General features: G+C 42.4%; 2 protein-coding genes across 6 annotated transcripts; both read left to right on the forward strand.

The window, feature by feature from the left end:
* Nucleotides 1–2,010: 2,010 nt before the first annotated feature.
* Nucleotides 2,011–5,445, forward strand: LOC111603379 (integrator complex subunit 4). The gene is made up of 2 exons (XM_023320930.2): nucleotides 2,011–4,179; nucleotides 4,291–5,445. The coding sequence occupies exons 1-2, from the start codon at nucleotides 2,137–2,139 to the stop codon at nucleotides 5,260–5,262; spliced, it is 3,015 nt and encodes a 1,004-aa protein (XP_023176698.2). The 5' UTR covers nucleotides 2,011–2,136; the 3' UTR covers nucleotides 5,263–5,445.
* A 462-nt stretch (nucleotides 5,446–5,907) lies between these two features.
* On the forward strand, nucleotides 5,908–18,917 carry LOC111603386 (E3 ubiquitin-protein ligase UBR1). 5 transcript variants are annotated; one of them, XM_023320945.2, is made up of 11 exons: nucleotides 5,908–6,101; nucleotides 7,518–7,984; nucleotides 11,880–11,897; nucleotides 12,271–12,423; nucleotides 12,593–12,927; nucleotides 12,991–13,996; nucleotides 14,224–15,382; nucleotides 15,444–15,555; nucleotides 15,647–15,775; nucleotides 15,834–17,259; nucleotides 17,327–18,486. In XM_023320945.2, the coding sequence occupies exons 2-11, from the start codon at nucleotides 7,804–7,806 to the stop codon at nucleotides 18,484–18,486; spliced, it is 5,679 nt and encodes a 1,892-aa protein (XP_023176713.1). In that variant the 5' UTR covers nucleotides 5,908–6,101; nucleotides 7,518–7,803. The 5 variants fall into 5 exon arrangements, with proteins under 5 accessions (XP_023176713.1, XP_023176714.1, XP_023176715.1 ...); XM_023320946.2 differs by lacking the exon at nucleotides 5,908–6,101 and adding an exon at nucleotides 6,213–6,231; XM_023320947.2 differs by lacking the exon at nucleotides 5,908–6,101 and having other exon boundaries at nucleotides 7,204–7,984; nucleotides 17,327–18,917.
* The last annotated feature ends 219 nt before the right edge of the window (nucleotides 18,918–19,136 follow it).

A 19,136-nucleotide genomic window follows, 5' to 3' on the forward strand; every position in this document is an offset into this window, starting at 1 on the left:
ATTTGTGCAACTTATGTAGCTAAAAGCTTTTGGATTATTTCTTTATAAACATACAGGGTTGCTTAGTCAAATTTTTGCATTAGATTAAAAACTGAAATAAAAACAAAAAAAATGAATAAAAAAAATAAATTTGATTTAGGCACTGCACAGCATTTTGTTGTTGTTCTTTGAATTAGCTATTTATGACAAGAAACAACAGACCAAAACAAGAATCCATAACACGACCCACAAAATCATATATATATATATATAGACTATATATATATATATAGATTCATAACACCTGCAACACCACGCATATCCCAACGATTGAGACGAAGAGGATGAAGAATGAAAATACGAATATGGAAGAATTGAAGATGGCTTAGGATAGGGCACATAACTAGTAATGCAGCTACACAAGACATACATACACCGCATTCGCCACACATAAAGAATATTTATACGAATATCTATATATACATATATATCTATATCTATATCTATATATATATATATATATATATTTACATGTGAAGCGAACAACGATCTAAAGTTCATGAAGAAAACCCAATCTATGACTATATATACATGCCTACAGATATGCTATATATATATATATATATATATATATATATATATATATATATATATATATATATATATATATATATATATATATATATATATATATATATATATATATATAAATATATACAAATATATATATATATATATATGAAATTTTGAATAGATATTGTGATTTCAAAAACCAATATAGTCAATACTAAATACTAAACGAATATTTCAAAAGTTGCAGTTTTAAAAAATTTCACACTTTTATAAATGCATAAATATAAATATTTATATATATATATATATATGTATATATATATATATATATATATATATATATATATATATATATATATATATATATATTCTTGAATTTGCTCTTTCCAAATCTGTTAAATCTGACCAAAAAACCGAAGATGAAATAAATATAAATAAGAAAGAAATTTGCACTGCCTGTCGAAGTTCTATTTACATTTACATTCATGTGCTTGCTTGCGGCTAATGAGGAAATATTCAAATCCAATATACAAGGATAGAAGTCGGTTGGAAATTTGTATGTGCATGATACTGTGATTCCTTAAGAGGAAGAGAGAAAGAGAGAGACAAAAATCAATACAAATATTTATATAGCCCGACATCTAATGCGTTTTACACACATATATATATATATATATATATATATATATATATAAATATATATATAATGCTAACTATGTATGCCCCCATATATCCAATTTCAATAAATACGAAATCTATTTCAATCTATTTATTAACCAAATGGCCTAAACAATGGAAAACCCCAATTAAGATTTACTATGCCTAACATACCCAGAAAACTGAGTTTTTAGCGAATCGATATAAACTTAAGTAATTAATTCTTAAACATACTTTCTTGTACAACATTTGCAGCGAAAACCTTAAATTAATTTATAATAAATTCAATAATATGTAAATTATGGTTGATGTTTGCGCATAAATGAATAAACGAGACAAACTGTAAGCTGTATAACTACAAAGAAATACGAGTAAACTATTGAAAATTGTATGAGAAAAACCAAATGTCTTGCATTTTTATTATTTTAATTATTTTTCAGTAAAACACAGCATAGAGAAAATTTAAATATCGTAAAGCGCTACTATTTAGGCGCCTTTTCCCAATAACGTAAGCCTACATGTGCGACGTAAGCGCTGTAGGCGTAACGTCAACGCACAAATGAGTGGACATGACGTAAACGGCGTTTCGATCAACTTAAGAGCGGCACTTATCGTTTTTAACATTAACATTGTAAAACGCTTAGAAAATATCAATAAATTAACTAAGAAAGAAAAACTATAAAAATATATTTTTAAAATAGCTGGATAATATTTATTAACTTTTAAATTCTTTCATTTTTATTAAGAATTGATAATTATTAGGTCAAGTATCGATATACCATGCTAACAGGTCGACGATGCTTGGTGTATCGATGCATATCTCATCTTTAATTGCACACAAATCTGTTAAAATACGTTTGTGCCGAAGAAATAACAAAATAAACAAGAACCATAGAACTTTGGCAAGGCGCAGGCATTACTACAAACATGGCGCTAGCCATTAAGAAACCCCAATCGTTCATTGAGACAATAGTTGGCATTCCGCCGTTAAAAAAGCTACGTCTGCAGGCATCGGCGCCGCCAGCAAGCAAAGCGAAAACAAAACCCGAACGGAAACTTCAAGTATTAGGACTGCTCGATCCCTATCTACCAGCCAGTAATAATGGCAACAGCATCATTGTGCCCGGCATAGGTACTGTGCCAGCTGCAAGCATTGGTCCCTGCACTATCAGCCAGACCAAAGAGCTGCTGGAAGTGCTTGTCAAGATAACGGATGAGATTGTCTACGAGAATGTGCAGATAGCAGAGTTGAAAGAGACGGCCACAAAAATATTTCAGCTATATCAGGCGCAGGAGCGAGACAGCGACACCTCAGTGCGGGTGAAATTGCTCGAGCTCCTTTCGGGCCTGGGCTGCGAATGTGGAACGGAGGAGGGCATCACTCTAATAATCGATTACTTCATTTACCTGCTGCGCAAAGAGACCTCACAAAAAGTACTCGCCCAGGGTATGATGTGCCTGTTCCGCATTGGCCAGCAGCGCCGTCAAATGGTGCCACTGGCATACAACACACAGGTGGCCCATCTGGCCAAGGAGTTGCTGCGCAGTGGATCTACGCATACGCAAAAGAATGCAATGCTGGTGATAGGACGATTTGCCACCTGCCACGAGAGCGAGCGCCAGTATGTCTGGAAGTTAGCTTTCTACATTGATTCACAGGATTCGGGTGTGCGTGCGCAGGCGCTGCATGCCCTGCTAACGCTTGGCGAGCGAGGCTCCCATCTGCCGCCTATATTGTACAAGCGCGCCGTCGAAGCCATGAAGGATGATTACGAGTGCGTGCGCAAGGAGGCGCTGCGCTTGGTACACATGCTCGGCAATCGTCACCCCGACTATATTATCAATGTGGAACGCCATCACGAGGATATACGCATGATCGATGCAGCCTTCAGCAAGGTGTGCGAGGCACTCTGTGATCTCTCGCTGCAGATACGCGTCTTGGCCGCCGAGCTGCTCGGTAGCATGACCCACGTCAGCAGTGAGTTTCTGCACCAGACCCTGGATAAAAAGCTGATGAGCAATCTGCGCCGCAAACGCAATGCCCACGAGCGTGGGGCTCATTTGGTCACTAGCGGTGAATGGTCTTCGGGCAAGCGTTGGGCGGACGATGCCCCGCAAGAGCATCTGGATGCGCGCAGCATATCCCTGATTGCCAGCGGCGCCTGTGGAGCGCTCGTACACGGCCTGGAGGATGAATTCTTGGAGGTGCGCACCGCTGCGGTTGGTTCCATGTGCAAGCTGGCCATGTCGCGCCCGGAGTTCGCAGTGACCAGCTTAGACTTCCTCGTCGACATGTTTAACGATGAGATCGAAGATGTACGCCTTAAGGCCATATACAGTTTGACGGCCATTGCACGGCACATAGTGCTGCGAGAGGACCAGCTGGAGATTATGCTCGGGTCTCTAGAGGATTACTCCGTAGATGTGCGCGAGGGCTTGCACCTTATGCTCGGCGCTTGCCGCGTTTCCACACAGACCTGCCTGCTGATGGTTGTACAAAAACTGCTCGATGTGCTGGCCAAATATCCACAGGATCGCCACTCGACGTACGCTTGCATGCGGAAAATTGGCCAGAAGCATCCGCACTTGGTGATGGCCGTCACTGGGCATCTGCTCTACGTGCACCCATTCTTCGAGACGCCCGAACGCGATGTCGAAGATCCCGCCTACCTTTGCGTTCTCATCCTGGTATTCAACGCCGCCGAGCACCTGGTACCCATCATTAGCCTCTTGCCCACGGCCACGCATCGACACTATGCATACCTACGCGACTCAATGCCCAAGCTAGTGCCTCAGCTGCCCATCGAGGGCGCCTCCTCAGCGTCCACAACGAAACGTGTTGAAGATGCCCTTCAAGCCGTCGGCAGTTCAGCTGAATATCTCCAAATGATTCTCAACCACATAGGCGAAGTATTCACGATGACTGACGATCGAATTGAGCTGCTTAAAACGGCACAATCGAATCTTCAAGTAAGCTAACAACTTTTAGCAACTATTTAACAAAACTGATTAGAAAGAGAGGGAGATAGAGAAGAATACAGTTAATTGCAATCTTGATCTGATTTAAATTTTTGATTTCAGCGCCTGGGCGCCATCGACTCGGATATGTATGGCACATCCAATTTCCTGGAGACATTTCTCTCGGCGCAAATACAGATCGAGCAGATGCAACGATGTGCCAGCACGCAACGCAGCCGTGTGCCGCTCAAGGAATCGCTGGCAGAGCTGATACGCAACTGTCTGAAGCTCCAGCATACATTCTCTGGGCTTAACTACGGCGACATTCTGCAGGTGAAGCAGCTGAGATTGCGAGCCAGTGCACTCCATCTGGTGCTGGTGGTACGAGATAGATCGCAAAGCGCGCTCGGACCCTGTCAGATGCTGTTGCAGACGGCAGGAGACATAAGCGCCTTTATGCGAACCCGCAGTAAAAACACCTCATTTACGGAGCAGAAGGATGTTGAGATGGACCCAAAACTGAAGCTGAAGTCGCAGTTGGGGCAGCCGGAGCCGGACAGTTTTACTCGATCGCTGCTGTCCAAGTTGGATGCGATTACCGATCCAAAGCCGGGACGCGTGTTCCGAGAGATATTGCCACTGGTGCAGCATGCGCCGCCATTAGCTCTGCCGCCGGCCAATGAGAAGATTCGACGTTGCATGGCTAACATATTGGAACCGTGTCCGGTGCAGTCGCAGGACAACGTGATCAAGGTGACAGCCGGCTTGATTGCAGCCGTGCCGTTCGTGGCCGAGATTGATAATCTGTTGGAGTCCCAGAAAGCGGACATGCGCATCAAGATCAAGTATCCGGACCAGCACATGCACACCGTAGTGCCTAAGATGACAGACTTCAAGCCCATCATGACGGAGCAAGGCGAGCACGAGACGAATGTGCGGTTGCGCACGACGATCCTACTCTCGCACAGTGTCTGGACGGAAGCCTCATTGGTGGAAATACAACTGTGCCTTGCTGTACGACCTGGCAGCGAACTGGAGCTCTGTAAACCCGCCAAGGTACTCTTTGCGCCCAAACCAGTGCGGCGGGGAATTTAGCCATCTGATGAAGTCAGCAAGCGGTCAAGGAGAAACGGTGCGAATCGTCGTGGCGGCGCTACACGCGTCAATTGACAAAGTGTAAATTTATACATATTTAAGCAAACACGGGTATCTTATATGTTAATGTTAATCATATAAATTACGTACAAATGTTTAACTAAAAATAAAAAGTCGCCTTACAAATGTCAAATGCTCAGTATATGTATTTTTTTGTGGACATATAATAACTATATAAAATATAAATATATCAAATACTAGACAATTTGCGCCAAATCGATATTTATGAAAAAAATTAGCTCTATTGTGGGCAACTCTTTAATTTTGTCATCTCAAGACGTTGCCAATAGTCCATTTTTATCACGAATTCATCGCGAATGCGATAGCATATGTGCTGCCCAACTTTCGATAATCGTGTAGCAGAGCACTATTAACTACTTCAAATGAGTTTTTGTTTAATGACATAGTGACTTCGGACTCTGTAATCGAAAATATAATTTAGTAAAATATAAACTATATATATATAAAATATATATAATATTGAACGGTAAAAAGGATTTTTTAAAGTGGACAAATTCATATCGATATTATTGTTGCTATCGATATAAAAATTGTCAATGTGTCTCGTAATCGTAGTGCGTAGTACGCGAGCAAAAGCTAACGCGAATAATTGAAAGCGGATAAGCAAAGCAAAGCTAAGCTGAAACGTGCATTGCATATTACGAAATTGCAGCAGCCAGTTGAACAGTCTGCCTGCTTGCGATTTAAGAAAAAAAAAAAAATTATTTAAATCAAAGCAAAAGACTATATGTACACATATGTGCATATATAGAAATAGTGTATGTATGTGTATAGGTGCGAGTGTATGTGTGAGCGAGTGTGCAGCTGAGTGTTTTTATTTCTTTCTTGCTTGTATAATTCATCAGCTGCCTGCCGCGTTCCTCCAGCGTCGACAATTGTCTATTTCGCGTAGGAAGTGCAAAAGCAAAAGAAAAAAGCATTTGTTGAAAATATAAAAACGCATATATATCATACATGCATATATATACATATATATATATATATATGTATATATATATATATATATATGTTTATATATATATATATAAATGTATGCATGCGCATGTGAAAAGCATAAAGAAAAGGAAAAGAAATGTGTATGAAGAACATAACGAATGAAAACAATGTTTAGCTCAAAATAATATTAATTTTTACATTTACATTGAGTGAGCGGAAAATAGTTGGTTACCAGCCTGTACAAATGTATAGATATATATATATATTATATATTTATATTTGTATGTGTGAGAATGTAAATGGGTGTTACTATGTCCAAGTGAACGTGTATGTGCATGCATATATATATATATATATATATATATATATATATATATATATATATATATATATATACTTATATATATATGCATCTGTGCACATATGAGTGTGTTTAAACATGCAGAATAAGGCTGGCTGCAGTTGTTGTTGCCTGCCAAGTACATGCATATATACATATATAAATATATACATGCATACATCTTTATTTGTATTTACATATGTATAAGTCTATGTAAATTTATTCTGATATGTATATACATATATTGCGTTTCAAGCTGAATGTTTAAAAGTTAAATTTTTTTATTTCTATTTTTTGTTTCTGTTCTGTTAATCGAAAATTTGATTGCCGTTTCTGTGGGTTGCTACTGTTGTTGGCATGCGCGCTCTCGTTCGCACTTACACGTTATTGTCATTTTGCTGTCATCGTGAATGCGTTTTGTTTTTGTTTTGCTGGCAAAACTATCCACTGACAGCCGCAGCAGCAACGGCAATAGCAGTACCAGGAGCAGCAGCGGTACATGCACAATAACAAAATCAGCAATAACAATAACAATAATAATAATAAAATTATAAATATAATAATAATTCTATTTGACATAATAGCCAAGCAACAGTTGCAAAAACATAAATGTATGTGATGTATGCATGTAAATGACAAGAAAAGGAAGGCAACAGCAGCAGCAGCATTTGTATAAATTGTCAAATGAACAATATTAAAAAGTAAAACCGCAAAAAGCAAACAAAAATAGTTATTGCCTTACATAGACAACAAATACATACCTAAGCTCATCTCAAATCAGTTGTATGTATGTTAATAAGTCAGTGCGCGCACTCGGTTTTTGGATGTACATAAATCAAACGACAAAACAATCAAAGTAAAACCAAACAATTAAATTGCGTTAATTATTTTCGTTTAGTAGCTAAATTGAAGACAACCTGAATGCAAGCATCACTAATAGTAGCAACGGCAACAGCAAACAATATCAACAGCAAAAGCAGCAACAACAACTACTACAACAACAACAAAAAAATAACTGTTATATCGAACCAAGGACAAGCCAAACTAGAAATATATACATACACATATATAAAGATATAGATTAGAACGAGAGCGTGCAAAGGAGAGACTGAGAGAGAGAGTGAGAGTGAGGAGAAACAAAATCGAATTAAATCGAAACAATCGAGTAACAACAAAAACCAAATATGGATCCTTACGATATGGAAGATGTTGTTGTTGTGCCACCGACCGAACATGACCACAGCTCCCCAATAAAAGAATGGCGCCTCGCGCTGCAGGCTGGAACATTGACACGCAACGATTTCATCGACTACTTTAAAAAGCTAGCGCCCAAATTTTTCGAAGTTCATAATGAAATGGAAACAGGTGAGTCGCTCTAACCCACATAAAATGTGTACGCGCGTGTGTGCTTGTATGCGTGCGCGTGTGTGTGTGCGCGCTTGTGTGTGTTGTCTTTATATACTTGTATTGAAGTCGTGCTCTTGAATTCGAATTCATTGTTGTCGTCATTGAATATGTCACGTTGTTGTTCTCTCTCGTTCTCGCTCTCTCTCGTACTTTGTCGTCTCTTTTGTTATGTTTCTTAAACAGAAATCTGTTTCGTATTATTTTTCTATTATGCTGCTATGCTGTTTATTGGATTTCCGCAAATTTTCGCTTAGCCGCTTTTCCTTTCATTCGAGTTGATTGCACGATTTTTGAGTAGTCTAGCTTACCTGTCTCACCTTCTATGCACCGCCTGCAACACACTCAACATTTATTTATTACAAAATCAGCCAGCTCAGCCTAGCAACAATAACAAAACTAGTTTTGTGCCACATTCCGTTAGAAGCTATGTATGTAGTATTCATATAGTTTTATTTCATTTATATTTATTATATATATATATATATATATATATATATCTAATAGCTTGATTTTTATGCAACTGTTTTGCTGCTGATTTCATGCGCCAAAGGTGCATCATTAACCAGTTTAGCCTGATCAACAAAGCGATTTCCTGTCCTCAACTTTTATACATCTAAGAAGTTAGATATTCCTGATCTATGTAGGAGCTTATATATGCATATATAAACACATCAGAATCTGGTTTCCGGCCGATATGTCATCAGCCAGTGAAATAGACTCTAACACTGAGTCATAAGCCCATTTCCTGCCTAAAAATTATAAACAAATATGTTTATAATGATCGTATTATGTTAATACCAGAAATTAAATACTAGATTAATTACGTGACCCCTTGTTGATATCCCGAATTTTGTGCTATGAGTCATTTCTTTCATTCGCTTTCGCTCAATGGGATGGATGATTGTTGTGGATGGTGGCACCAAACTTTTTGTGGCGTGACGATCGCTGAAACTTTCTATTTCAATATCAAGTTCTGATTTCTATATCATATATAGACGAACCTATGCTACTAAGCTTTATGTTTACATTCTATGAGTTTGGAATGGAATTTAAATGGGGTTTAATCGTTTTTCTTTAGGACATAGCTAAGACCTCCCATCCACGGCAACGAACTCCTCTCTCACATATCTCATCTGTCATCTTTGGGTCTTAATCGTATTTCAACTATTTTATGCATCGAAATGACACAATCTTTGAATAACTTCTCAAGCGAATTCACATGATATATATATATATTTATTTATAGCCACAACAGAACTGATGCAACAAGTTAAGATCATATTATTTATACAAAATAAGGATATTTGCTATCTGCTTAAACATGATTTGCATTTGGTATGCGGCAAACGGGTTTTTGACCTGCGAATTTGACGGCGTTATCAGTATATAAATACGCAGCGGCTGTTATAGTAGGGAATTATGAAATGATAATAAATGAATGATGGTGAACTGTACTTGGGACACGTAATCTTGCATATACACCGATTATTACTTTTCGAAACTTTGAAGTGACGATAATTCCTGCCTTTCCTTGGTGGTGCACAGCTCGATTTAGCTAAAAGTCAAATGTCCTATTCAGTATTAACAATTTCGTATATAAGCATAAACAATATATAGGTATTTGTGTATATTTAAATTTCGATATTGTTTTTATCGTCATCGTTTTCATGGGCCGCCGAGTTGAATTGCTGCGATGTGAGGTGACGTGGCCAGTGGCGTCGTTCTCGGAAGCTTCTTTATTCAGCTGACACATTTAGGTGATCACGACCGGAGCGTGCATAAATCAGGCAGATATTTCTTTCTTTTTGGGAGCGCCTTAATAATTTGCGACAGTTTCCTCTTGCTTGTTAGGGGTTCAAGAAATGCAATTAATAAAGTAAGACGCCACCTACAGTCAGTTTGTGTTTACAATACACTGGTGGCTATCGAAAATGAGTCAGCGAAAATGCAGATAGCGAAAAATAGATTTTGATAATTTCGGTTTTATTATCTTGGCGACGTTATATATGCAAAAAAAAAAATGAAAAAAAAAAATGCACTGCGTTCCAAGGCGCAAGAAAGTTTTTTCCATTTCCAGCTGGAATAAAGGAACTAATGGAACGTCTGCATATACTGCATATTCGAGGCTGTGTCATGCGCAAACAGCTGAGGCGCAACTGGAACAAAGGAACGTCTGGAACACTCTTTTGTTTCGATGTTCCGCACAATTGCCAAGGCTGCAACGCCATAAGCATCAACAACACGTTTAATAGCAGCAGCAACAAGAACAACAACAAGAACAACAGCCGCAGCAGCAGCAGCAAAAAATTTGAGTATATGCACTTATAGTTACGGCCAAAAAAGTGGGCCAAAGTGTATGGGGAATGCAAAAGGATTTGTTTGCGGCACTAGCGCAATAGGCGTTGACAGCACTATATATATATATGTATGTGTATGTGTATGTAACTGGACGTGACAATATAGACACAATATGTGAACGTAATGCAGACATTGTAGGTAGAAAACACAGCTGCTGATAGCCTCTGGCGACGTCAGATGCGATTGTAGAGAAACCACGCTGCTTCGCTCCCCGCCCTTCCATCACTCTGTCTCTCACTCGCTCAATTTTGCTGTTGCTCTTATCACGCCATAGACGAAAACTAAAAGCTACGTCTATGGCAACCCTCTTTTCGACTTTCTTTCGCACTTTTCGTAATGAGGCGACCTTGAACTGCATCGAATTGTAAAGATAACTACGTACATATACGACTCAATTGGATTCGATTTCATTTCTGATTACCTCAAAACCCGTTTGCCGAAGGTTTGCCGAATTAATGTACTTTTTCGGTTCATTTTTGTATCTCATAACCGTTTTGCTTCTGTTTTTGTTTTTGTTATTGTTTTTGGTTTCTGTGTCTTGCTTATTTGAATGATGTCAATAATATCTAGCTTGGCTTTGGGTCGAAGTTTTGGATTACTCTGGCTGCGGTTGCGTTTACGCTTGCATATGCCGGAATGTAGAGAGAGGGAGAGGGACAGAGAGGAGGGACTATTCGTGCGCTGTTTTGCAGATCTTTCAATTCGCGAATCATTTATGTATTTGGCTTTTGATTTTCATTGCCTTTGTGCTTGGCTCTTGTACAAATGTCACCTTTTTGTTAATTGCCTTAGCCACATTGACTAACTTGTTTTTTTTTTTTTTATTGTTTGTATATTTTTTTGTATGAACTCGAATCAACTTGAGGCAAAAGCAACAACCAAGAACATTACTCATACGCCACCGTTGATGCAGATGTTGATGCTTCAGCTTCAGTTTCTGATTCTGCGTCTGTTTCTGTTTTTGCCGATGATGTGTTTTTTAATTATTTCGGGCTGAGCATTTATTTACATGTAATCATAATGCATTTGAACTCAAACGACATGCACAAGTCAAAGCAATTTCCATTACATTCGCTTCTATTGCGGTTTCAAGATTTTGAAATAATCGATGCAAACTATAGTTATAGTGGCTCTGGGTTCTTGAGTATTATATCATTAGACACTAGAATTGTTTGCATAAAAAAACCCCTGTTAGTCGACTGTTGCATGGGTTAAACATATGTTTTGCCGTACCCATTTCTATGTCGCTTGGGGGTCTATCCTTCTGTGGTATACCATGTGTAACATGAAGACTTTCAGCTTAACAGACGAACTAACAACACACATTTCAGAGGCGAACTTATTGCCCTCCATAATATCGATATGTTTGGATTTCTTTAGATTTATTATATATTGCTTGCTTAAAATTTTACTATAAATTTGACTTTGATTTTGTTTTATTTCTGTATCTATTATTTTTGTGTGTTTTCTCTCTTCTTCTCTTCCCTTTTTATAGATGCAAATGCAGCAACTTGTGAGTATTTGTACTTTGGACTTCTTGCCTCGCGTCCTCCAGACAAAAAAATATTAAAATAAAAATAAAAAATAAAAAAAAATTAAAAAAAAAATATAAAGAAAAAATAAAAAAAACAAATATTAAAAAAATATTAAAAAAAAAAAATAATTAAAAAAATTAAATAAATATAAAAAGATCAAATAGACACTTTACACATGTACATGTAGGGTTAGCGTTAGACAGACCACTTACCAAACCCGTTTAGCTTGACCCGAGCGAACCGTCTGAACAAGAACATATTCGCTTGCTTGAAATCTTGAATCCTTAAATTAACCAACCAGCATATCCTCTCCCCAACCCATGAACTTATTTACTTTCTGGCTAAGAGCAGACGAAACAATGTATGAGTCGGATGAAGATAGCGCCATGTATTCTGATTATATGCCTCTCGAAGAGCAAGTTCAATTGAGCGCCAAGACAACCAAGCTCCTGCAAGAGATCAAGCGCTTGCAGGAGTCAAAGCACGCCGTGACTTGCGGGTCCTGTAAGTTGACAGCTCCACTGAGACTGGGTCCGCTTCATCAGTTGCCACTTGCAAGTTTAAAGTTGAGCCGAGATCGCTGTAGTTGTAGTAGCTTCTCTGTTTCCTACTATCTTGGACCGTGATCAATTACAAATTAACACTCTACCGCCTCTGCCCCACTTTATTACAGTGAAATGCATGTTCAAGGAGGAGCTGGCCAACGAGGAGATCATCAATAAGCTTGTCGAGTTCATGTTGGGCGACAATCCGAAGACAGCGCTCGAAAAACTGCGATTGGAGGGCAACACGGCCACCGTTTGTGGCAAGGTCTTCAAGAATGGTGAGCCCACCTACAGCTGCCGCGAATGTGGCGTCGATCCGACCTGCGTGCTGTGCGTCAACTGCTTTAAGCGATCGGCGCATCGCTTTCACAGGTACAAAATGTCCAGTTCCGGCGGAGGTGGCTGTTGCGATTGCGGCGACGATGAGGCCTGGAAGCGTGATCAATATTGTGAGCTGCATCTGGTGAGTATTCAGAAAAGCCCTTTGCCTCATCCAATATCTAATATCTAAAACTTGTTTTCGCAGGCGAACCGCAAGAATCCACTCGAGAGCAAAATCATAACCAGTGCCGTGCTGGAGCGTGTCGAGATCTGCTTCAGCGCCATTTTGGCTTTCTGTGTGAATTATCTGGAGATTGAGCCGAACGCCAGTCTACAGTGCCTAGATGGCGAGCTGGATGGCACCAACTTCTGTACAGTTCTATATAACGACGAGTCGCACACTTTTGACCAGGTCATAAACACACTGACAAAGATAGCCAAGTGCCGTCACAGGGATGCCATGGAGATCGTGGCTGCAATCGATCGCGAGGGCCGTGCCGTTGTCAAGTGTGATACGTTCAAGAAATGCAACGACCTTAAGACGGCCATTGAGAACCAAAATATACCGCCCAGCGGACTGCTGACCAATGCCCGTCACAGCCAATCATTGCGCACGTCAGTGCTTAATATAAGCTCGGTGGCGTGCCAGCAATTTGCGCTGCAGTTGCTTAGCTGGTTCCAGGAGTTTCTTGTGCGTCATTATCTATTCCGTAAGACGTTCGCCACGCTGGTGCAGCAAAAGAATGAATCGTTCTGCATTCGCCACATACTTGAGTACGATGTTAAGCTATGGAAGACGGCTCGCACATGCTGGCATCGTCTTCTTATCTCCGGAATGCTCATGGAGTACGAGAACAAAATGGTGCTGGCACAGGAGTTCTCGCGACGCTATGCGACCATTGTGGAGGACTTCATAAGCGATGATCACGATCACTCTTTCTCGATTGTATCGCTCAGCGTACAGTTGTTCACAGTGCCAAGCATTGCTCATCATTTGATCGCCCACGAGGGCATCTTTGACAAACTGCTGCATACGTTCTATCACGTCGCCATTGAGAACTTCATACACAATCGCACGCTCCATTTTAGCAAGAACATCGCGAGCATGACGTTCTTTAAGCGTGCCAACTACATATTGTACGATTTGCGCTATCTGCTCAGTCTTAAGCCAGAAGTACTTAGCAATGAATTGCGCAATGGTTTCCTTGAGGGTTAGTATCTACTTTCACAACTCTCCGCTGTCCGTGTCTGCTCCCCTCTCTTTCACGCTGACACGCTGTCTCGCTCATATTTGTGCGCTTGAATGAGCTAGGCAATTATTTTAGTTAATTTAAAAAACAACTTAAATGCCTTGATAAAAATAGGTAGCAAATGCTAAGGCTTCTTGATTATCGATCGATTTCCCAAGTTAATTAATTGAAATTCATTATTTGTTCAGGTTGCAAGGCGTTAATGCGCGTATTAAATGTGATGCAGGGCATGGAGTCGATAACACGACAAATGGGCCAGCATATGGACTACGAACCGGAGTGGGAGTGCGCTTTCAATTTGCACATTAAACTGGCCTCGACTATATCCCAGGTGATCGAGTGGGCGGCCAGCGATGTGAAGCTGCTGCGCAAACTGTACAAGATGACGGTGCGTGCGCTGGTTAACAACAGCTTCATTGTGGGCAGCGAGAAGGTGGAACCAAAGACCGTTGCCGATCATGTGGCCAATTGTCTGATATACGATGTGTCCTCGCGACCGGTTTCTATACATTTGCCGCTGTCTCGCTTCTACGCTGGCATCTATCTGCATCTGGGTGCGCACGATATGACCTATGACATCTTGCTAGCCGAGGCCGAGGCGCTCAACATTAAGCTGACGCCTCGTGAAATTATTGAGCCAGTGCTTTGCACACAGGCGATGATTGCCCAGGTGGCCGCGGGCATGTGGCGACGCAATGGCTATTCGCTGCTTCATCAGCTTTACTTCTATAGGAATGTGCGCTGCCGCGTGGAGATGTTGGACAGGGATATCGTTTGCCTGCAGATCGGCGCCTCGCTGATGGAGAGCAACGAATTTCTTATTCATTTGCTAAACAAATTCAACATGGTCGCATGGGCTCAAAAGAATTACGAGTCTGGCCTGCTGCAAGCGCCGATGGATGATGAGTTCATGCGCCAGTTGTCCATGACCGATGAGTTTCTTGAACTGCTGATTGTTATCATTGGCGAGCGTTGGATGCCGGGTGTATCGCTCGTCTCAGAGGAGGATCGCTTGCGCAAGGAGATAATACAACTGCTCTGTATCAAATCTTACTCGCATTCGGAGCTCTCGCGCGCTCTGCCAGACGGCAACGGCGGTAGCAACGACAGCATCATTGAGGATGTGATCAATACGGTGGCATCCTTTAAGAAACCCGTCGGTGCCGACAGCAAGGGCGTCTATGAGCTAAAGGAGCCCTTTTACGAGGAATTCAACGTTTACTTTTACCACTATACCAAGGAAGACAAGTCGAGGGCCGAGGAGCTGCAGCGCGAGCGTCGCAAGCTCAAGAAGCAGCTCGTCTGCTGTCCGCCGCCAATGTTGCCACAGCTAACGATGGCCTTCATGTAAGTGCAGACTATTCGGAACAACGAATTCAATATTTCTAATCCGTTCAACTTGCTGCAGCTCTATGGCCAACATCCTACAGTGCAACGTATTCTTCGCCATCATCACAGTGGTCATAGTGCGTGCATTGGACCCGCGCAGTCGTTCCTTTACCGAGAGTCATTTGCAAAAGGTAAGAGCTGCGAATGCAATCAAATCTGGGAAAACCCTTCTCAATTTACTCCTCTCTCTCTCTCTCTCTCTCTCTCTCTGTCCCTGCTCAGGTGCTGCATCTGATAGGCTTTGCCATACAGGAGGAGATCAGTGGGTATTACCCATTCCTCAGCTTCTATGAGCGATCGCAAAAACATGACCTACTGGAAAAACTGGAGAAGTTGGCGCGATGTCCACGCGTAAGTGCTCAACGTAGCCATATTTCCCTGTGCAGCGCTTAATACCGTTCACTTTTAGTTGGAAGCACATCGTGATTTTGTACTGTGGACCATTAAGCGATACAAAGATCTGCAAGCAAAGCAAGCGCCAAATGTGAGCTCCTCGTCAGCGGCTGCTGGCGCAGGCAGCAGCACACAACAGCCGCAGCAGGGCGAGGATCAGCAACTCACCTCCGAGCAGCAGGCTCGCCCAGAGAAGGAGGCACGTTCGCGCTTGGCCGCCGAGCATCGTGCCAAGATAATGGCCCAGATGCAGAACGCACAAAAGTCGTTCATGAAGTCAAATGCTGAAATGTTTGCCAATACCAGCGAAGAGGGCTCTGCAGGTGCAGCTCAGAAGCAAGGCAGCTCTATGATGGACTGGGAGGATATACCAGAGCCGCTAGAGGAGGAAGGCGCTGCCGCTTTGATGCCAGATCCAAGCAAGGTTATATCCTGCCTGGGTCCGCGCCGCTGCATCTGTGAGGCGGGCAATAACAGTTTCAAGTGCATTCTTTGCTTTGAAAACTGCAGCATCAGCTGCAACGACCAGCCGTTGGTCAGCTCTGCATTTGTGCAGACGTCGCGCGTCATTTACACAACTCCTATGCCCGAGGGCCCAAAATCGGCGCTGCATGTGAGCTGCTGCGGTCATGTTATGCACTACAATTGCTGGAAGGAGTACTACAGCAGCGAAGAGTCCAAGGAGCTGCGTCGGCCGCAGCGTAATCGGGCGTCGCAGAGCCAGACACAGAACGTCGAGTTCCATTGCCCCTACTGTCGCACTCTAAGCAACGCAGTGCTGCCAGTCAGTGAAGCGTTGTCCAAGTTCTCGCAACCACAGGCGGCGACACAAGCAATGAGCGACGCTGTAGAGAATTACATGCCACTGGACAGCTTTGTTGAAATGATGCGAATGCTAAGCAGGCTGCGACTGAAAGACAGTCCGAGAGTGGTCAAGAAATATGAAAGCATTATCGGCAACATGGCCCAATTCGAGCGCAGCGCACAGATCATAAAAACTCCCAAATTGGATAATGAATACACCGAGGTGATGGGCTCCTTCCATACGGCGCTGCGCAACGCCAAGCAGAGCCAACTGCACGGTAATCAGCCGAAGAACACGACAGTTGCGGCTGATAGTGATTTGGAAAACGTTTCGCTGCTCTGGGACACCTGCTGCTATACACTGCAGGCCCTTGAGGTCTACCTGTATACGACAAAGAAGCCCCTGAACGCCGAACTACCCATGCGCCATCAGAGCTGCGTCAGTAACTTGGTGCGCGCATGCGCCCTCTACTCCACTAAATTGAATGAGGGACAAATCAATAGCCAGAGCGAGCAGGCCGCCAAGCTGTACGAGACCATATTCAACCAGCAGGGACCCAGTGTCCTGGAATGGGACTGCTTCCGCATGTTGGTACAGCTCACATTTACCATGCCGAATCTTCTGATTGCTACAGATGGTAAGTGCACAAAATGTCTCTTTTGCAAATGGTAGTGGAGTATTATGGAATCACCTTCCACTTTCAGCCGACAAGAAGATGCTACCAAGCGGAAGCATGATCGACTTTTACTTGCTGCAGACGTGTTTCCTGGCCAATTTGACAAAGGCGATCATTTGCTTTGACTACGAGGCCGAGCTGGCCCGTCCTCCAAAAGAGGATGAGGAGACGCAAACGGCGGCGATGTTGCAGTACGTGCAGGAGCTGCCACACAAGATCAGGCACAACATGGCGATCTTCTATCTAAGGCACAACATGGCGTACCGCGTCAGTCAATTGGAGCGGAACGTGCAGCTAAACGAGGAGTTTGAAGAAATGGAACTAGACATAGCGGACGAGGGATTCGTGCCACCGGACTGCACGGCTAATCATCTGGCCAGGCTGGTGACGTACGTCAAGCTCCAGATGAGCTCGTTCCTGCGTTGCGCCTGCCTCTTTTACCGTTGCATCACCGATGTCGACTATCCCGACTCCTTCCCCACTTACCAGCCAGATCGCTTTGGCTTGATGTGCCAGTACTTGGGAATGGACGCTCATCTGGGCGTCTACTTTGACATGGAGTCGGTGTACGCCACCATAATGCAGAGCTTCGCTTCCCATCCGCACATTAAGCGCGAGGTCAACAGACGTCACGCCGTCAAACGGGCGGCGCTTGGCTCTTCGGATGCGGTTGCGGACTCACAGCCGATGGTGATAATGCCATGCCTGCGGCCATTGCCACAGCTGGTGAAGCTCTTCGAGGATTACAGCGATCTTATCAACAGTGTCTCGGATATCTATTGTCCGAACAACGAGCGCGAGGAGATGAAGACGCCGACAATGTGCTTAATATGCGGGACCATACTGTGCGGACAGTCGTTCTGCTGCCAGCCGGAGCTGGGCGAGAAGCAGGTGGGTGCTTGTACGCATCATGCCCACGACTGCGGCGCCGAGGTGGGAATCTTTTTGCGCATTCGCGACTGCCAGGTGGTTTACCTGGGCCGGGGCAAGGGCTGCTTTGTGCAGCCGCCCTATCTGGACGAGTACGGCGAAACGGATCAGGGTCTGAGGCGCGGCAACCCGCTCAGGCTATGCAAGGCAGCATACGATCGCATATTTCTACAGTGGCTGGGGCACAACCTGCACGAGGAGATCGCCCGTCTCAACGAGAATGCGAATGTGGCCGTAACGCAGTGGCATCACATGTAGTCCGCATGCTCCCGAATTCAATACAATGCAAACATCTATAAAAATATCGGTAGCAGTTGCTTTACCGTTAACGATAGCATTGTCGTTAGCGACAGCGATAGCAATATCGACGATGACAAAGCCAGCGACAGTTAATGTGATTATTACATACTAAAATTAGGAGAGCATATTTATACGTCTAAGCATTTTACTACTTCTTATCCTGTGTGCACCTCACCCGCAATCAAAATAACCCAAAACAACACAGACAACCACAACCACAACACACCAAACCAACCTCCCACCAACCCACCCACCCATCCATCCACCTACCTGCATACACACTACCCCAATACCCACACACCACGTTATAGCGAGCACCCTATCCATCCCAGAAATCACTCAAATATTAAGTTGCGTGTTTGGTTGTTGTTTTCTTTTCCGTAAACATATATATGCATGTGTGTGTGTATATATATGTGTGTATATATATTTGTCTATACATATTTATGCATATACGTGTATGTATATATAAATATATATACATAGATATATAGAACATACATATGTATATATATGTATGTATACGGGCTGCATATATTATATTTTGTATTTTTTTTTTTTGTAATAGAAAAACTTGTTGATAATTTGATTAGCAGGCCTAGCGATTG

Source organism: Drosophila hydei, unplaced genomic scaffold, assembly GCF_003285905.1.
Source record: "Drosophila hydei strain 15085-1641.00,03,60 unplaced genomic scaffold, DhydRS2 tig00000250-arrow-arrow-pilon, whole genome shotgun sequence".
Classification (NCBI taxonomy): domain Eukaryota; kingdom Metazoa; phylum Arthropoda; class Insecta; order Diptera; family Drosophilidae; genus Drosophila; species Drosophila hydei.

What these genes read in the sequence shown, in the direction of transcription:
- LOC111603379 (XM_023320930.2), top strand. Translation starts at nt 2,137, where the DNA reads ATGGCGCTAGCCATTAAGAAACCCCAATCGTTCATTGAGACAATAGTT. An exon ending in CGGCACAATCGAATCTTCAA is followed by an intron (nt 4,180 to 4,290) that starts GTAAGCTAACAA and finishes TTTTGATTTCAG; the next exon opens with CGCCTGGGCGCCATCGACTC.
- LOC111603386 (XM_023320945.2), top strand. Translation starts at nt 7,804, where the DNA reads ATGGATCCTTACGATATGGAAGATGTTGTTGTTGTGCCACCGACCGAA. An exon ending in AGTTGGCGCGATGTCCACGC is followed by an intron (nt 15,776 to 15,833) that starts GTAAGTGCTCAA and finishes GTTCACTTTTAG; the next exon opens with TTGGAAGCACATCGTGATTT. An exon ending in TCTTCTGATTGCTACAGATG is followed by an intron (nt 17,260 to 17,326) that starts GTAAGTGCACAA and finishes TTCCACTTTCAG; the next exon opens with CCGACAAGAAGATGCTACCA.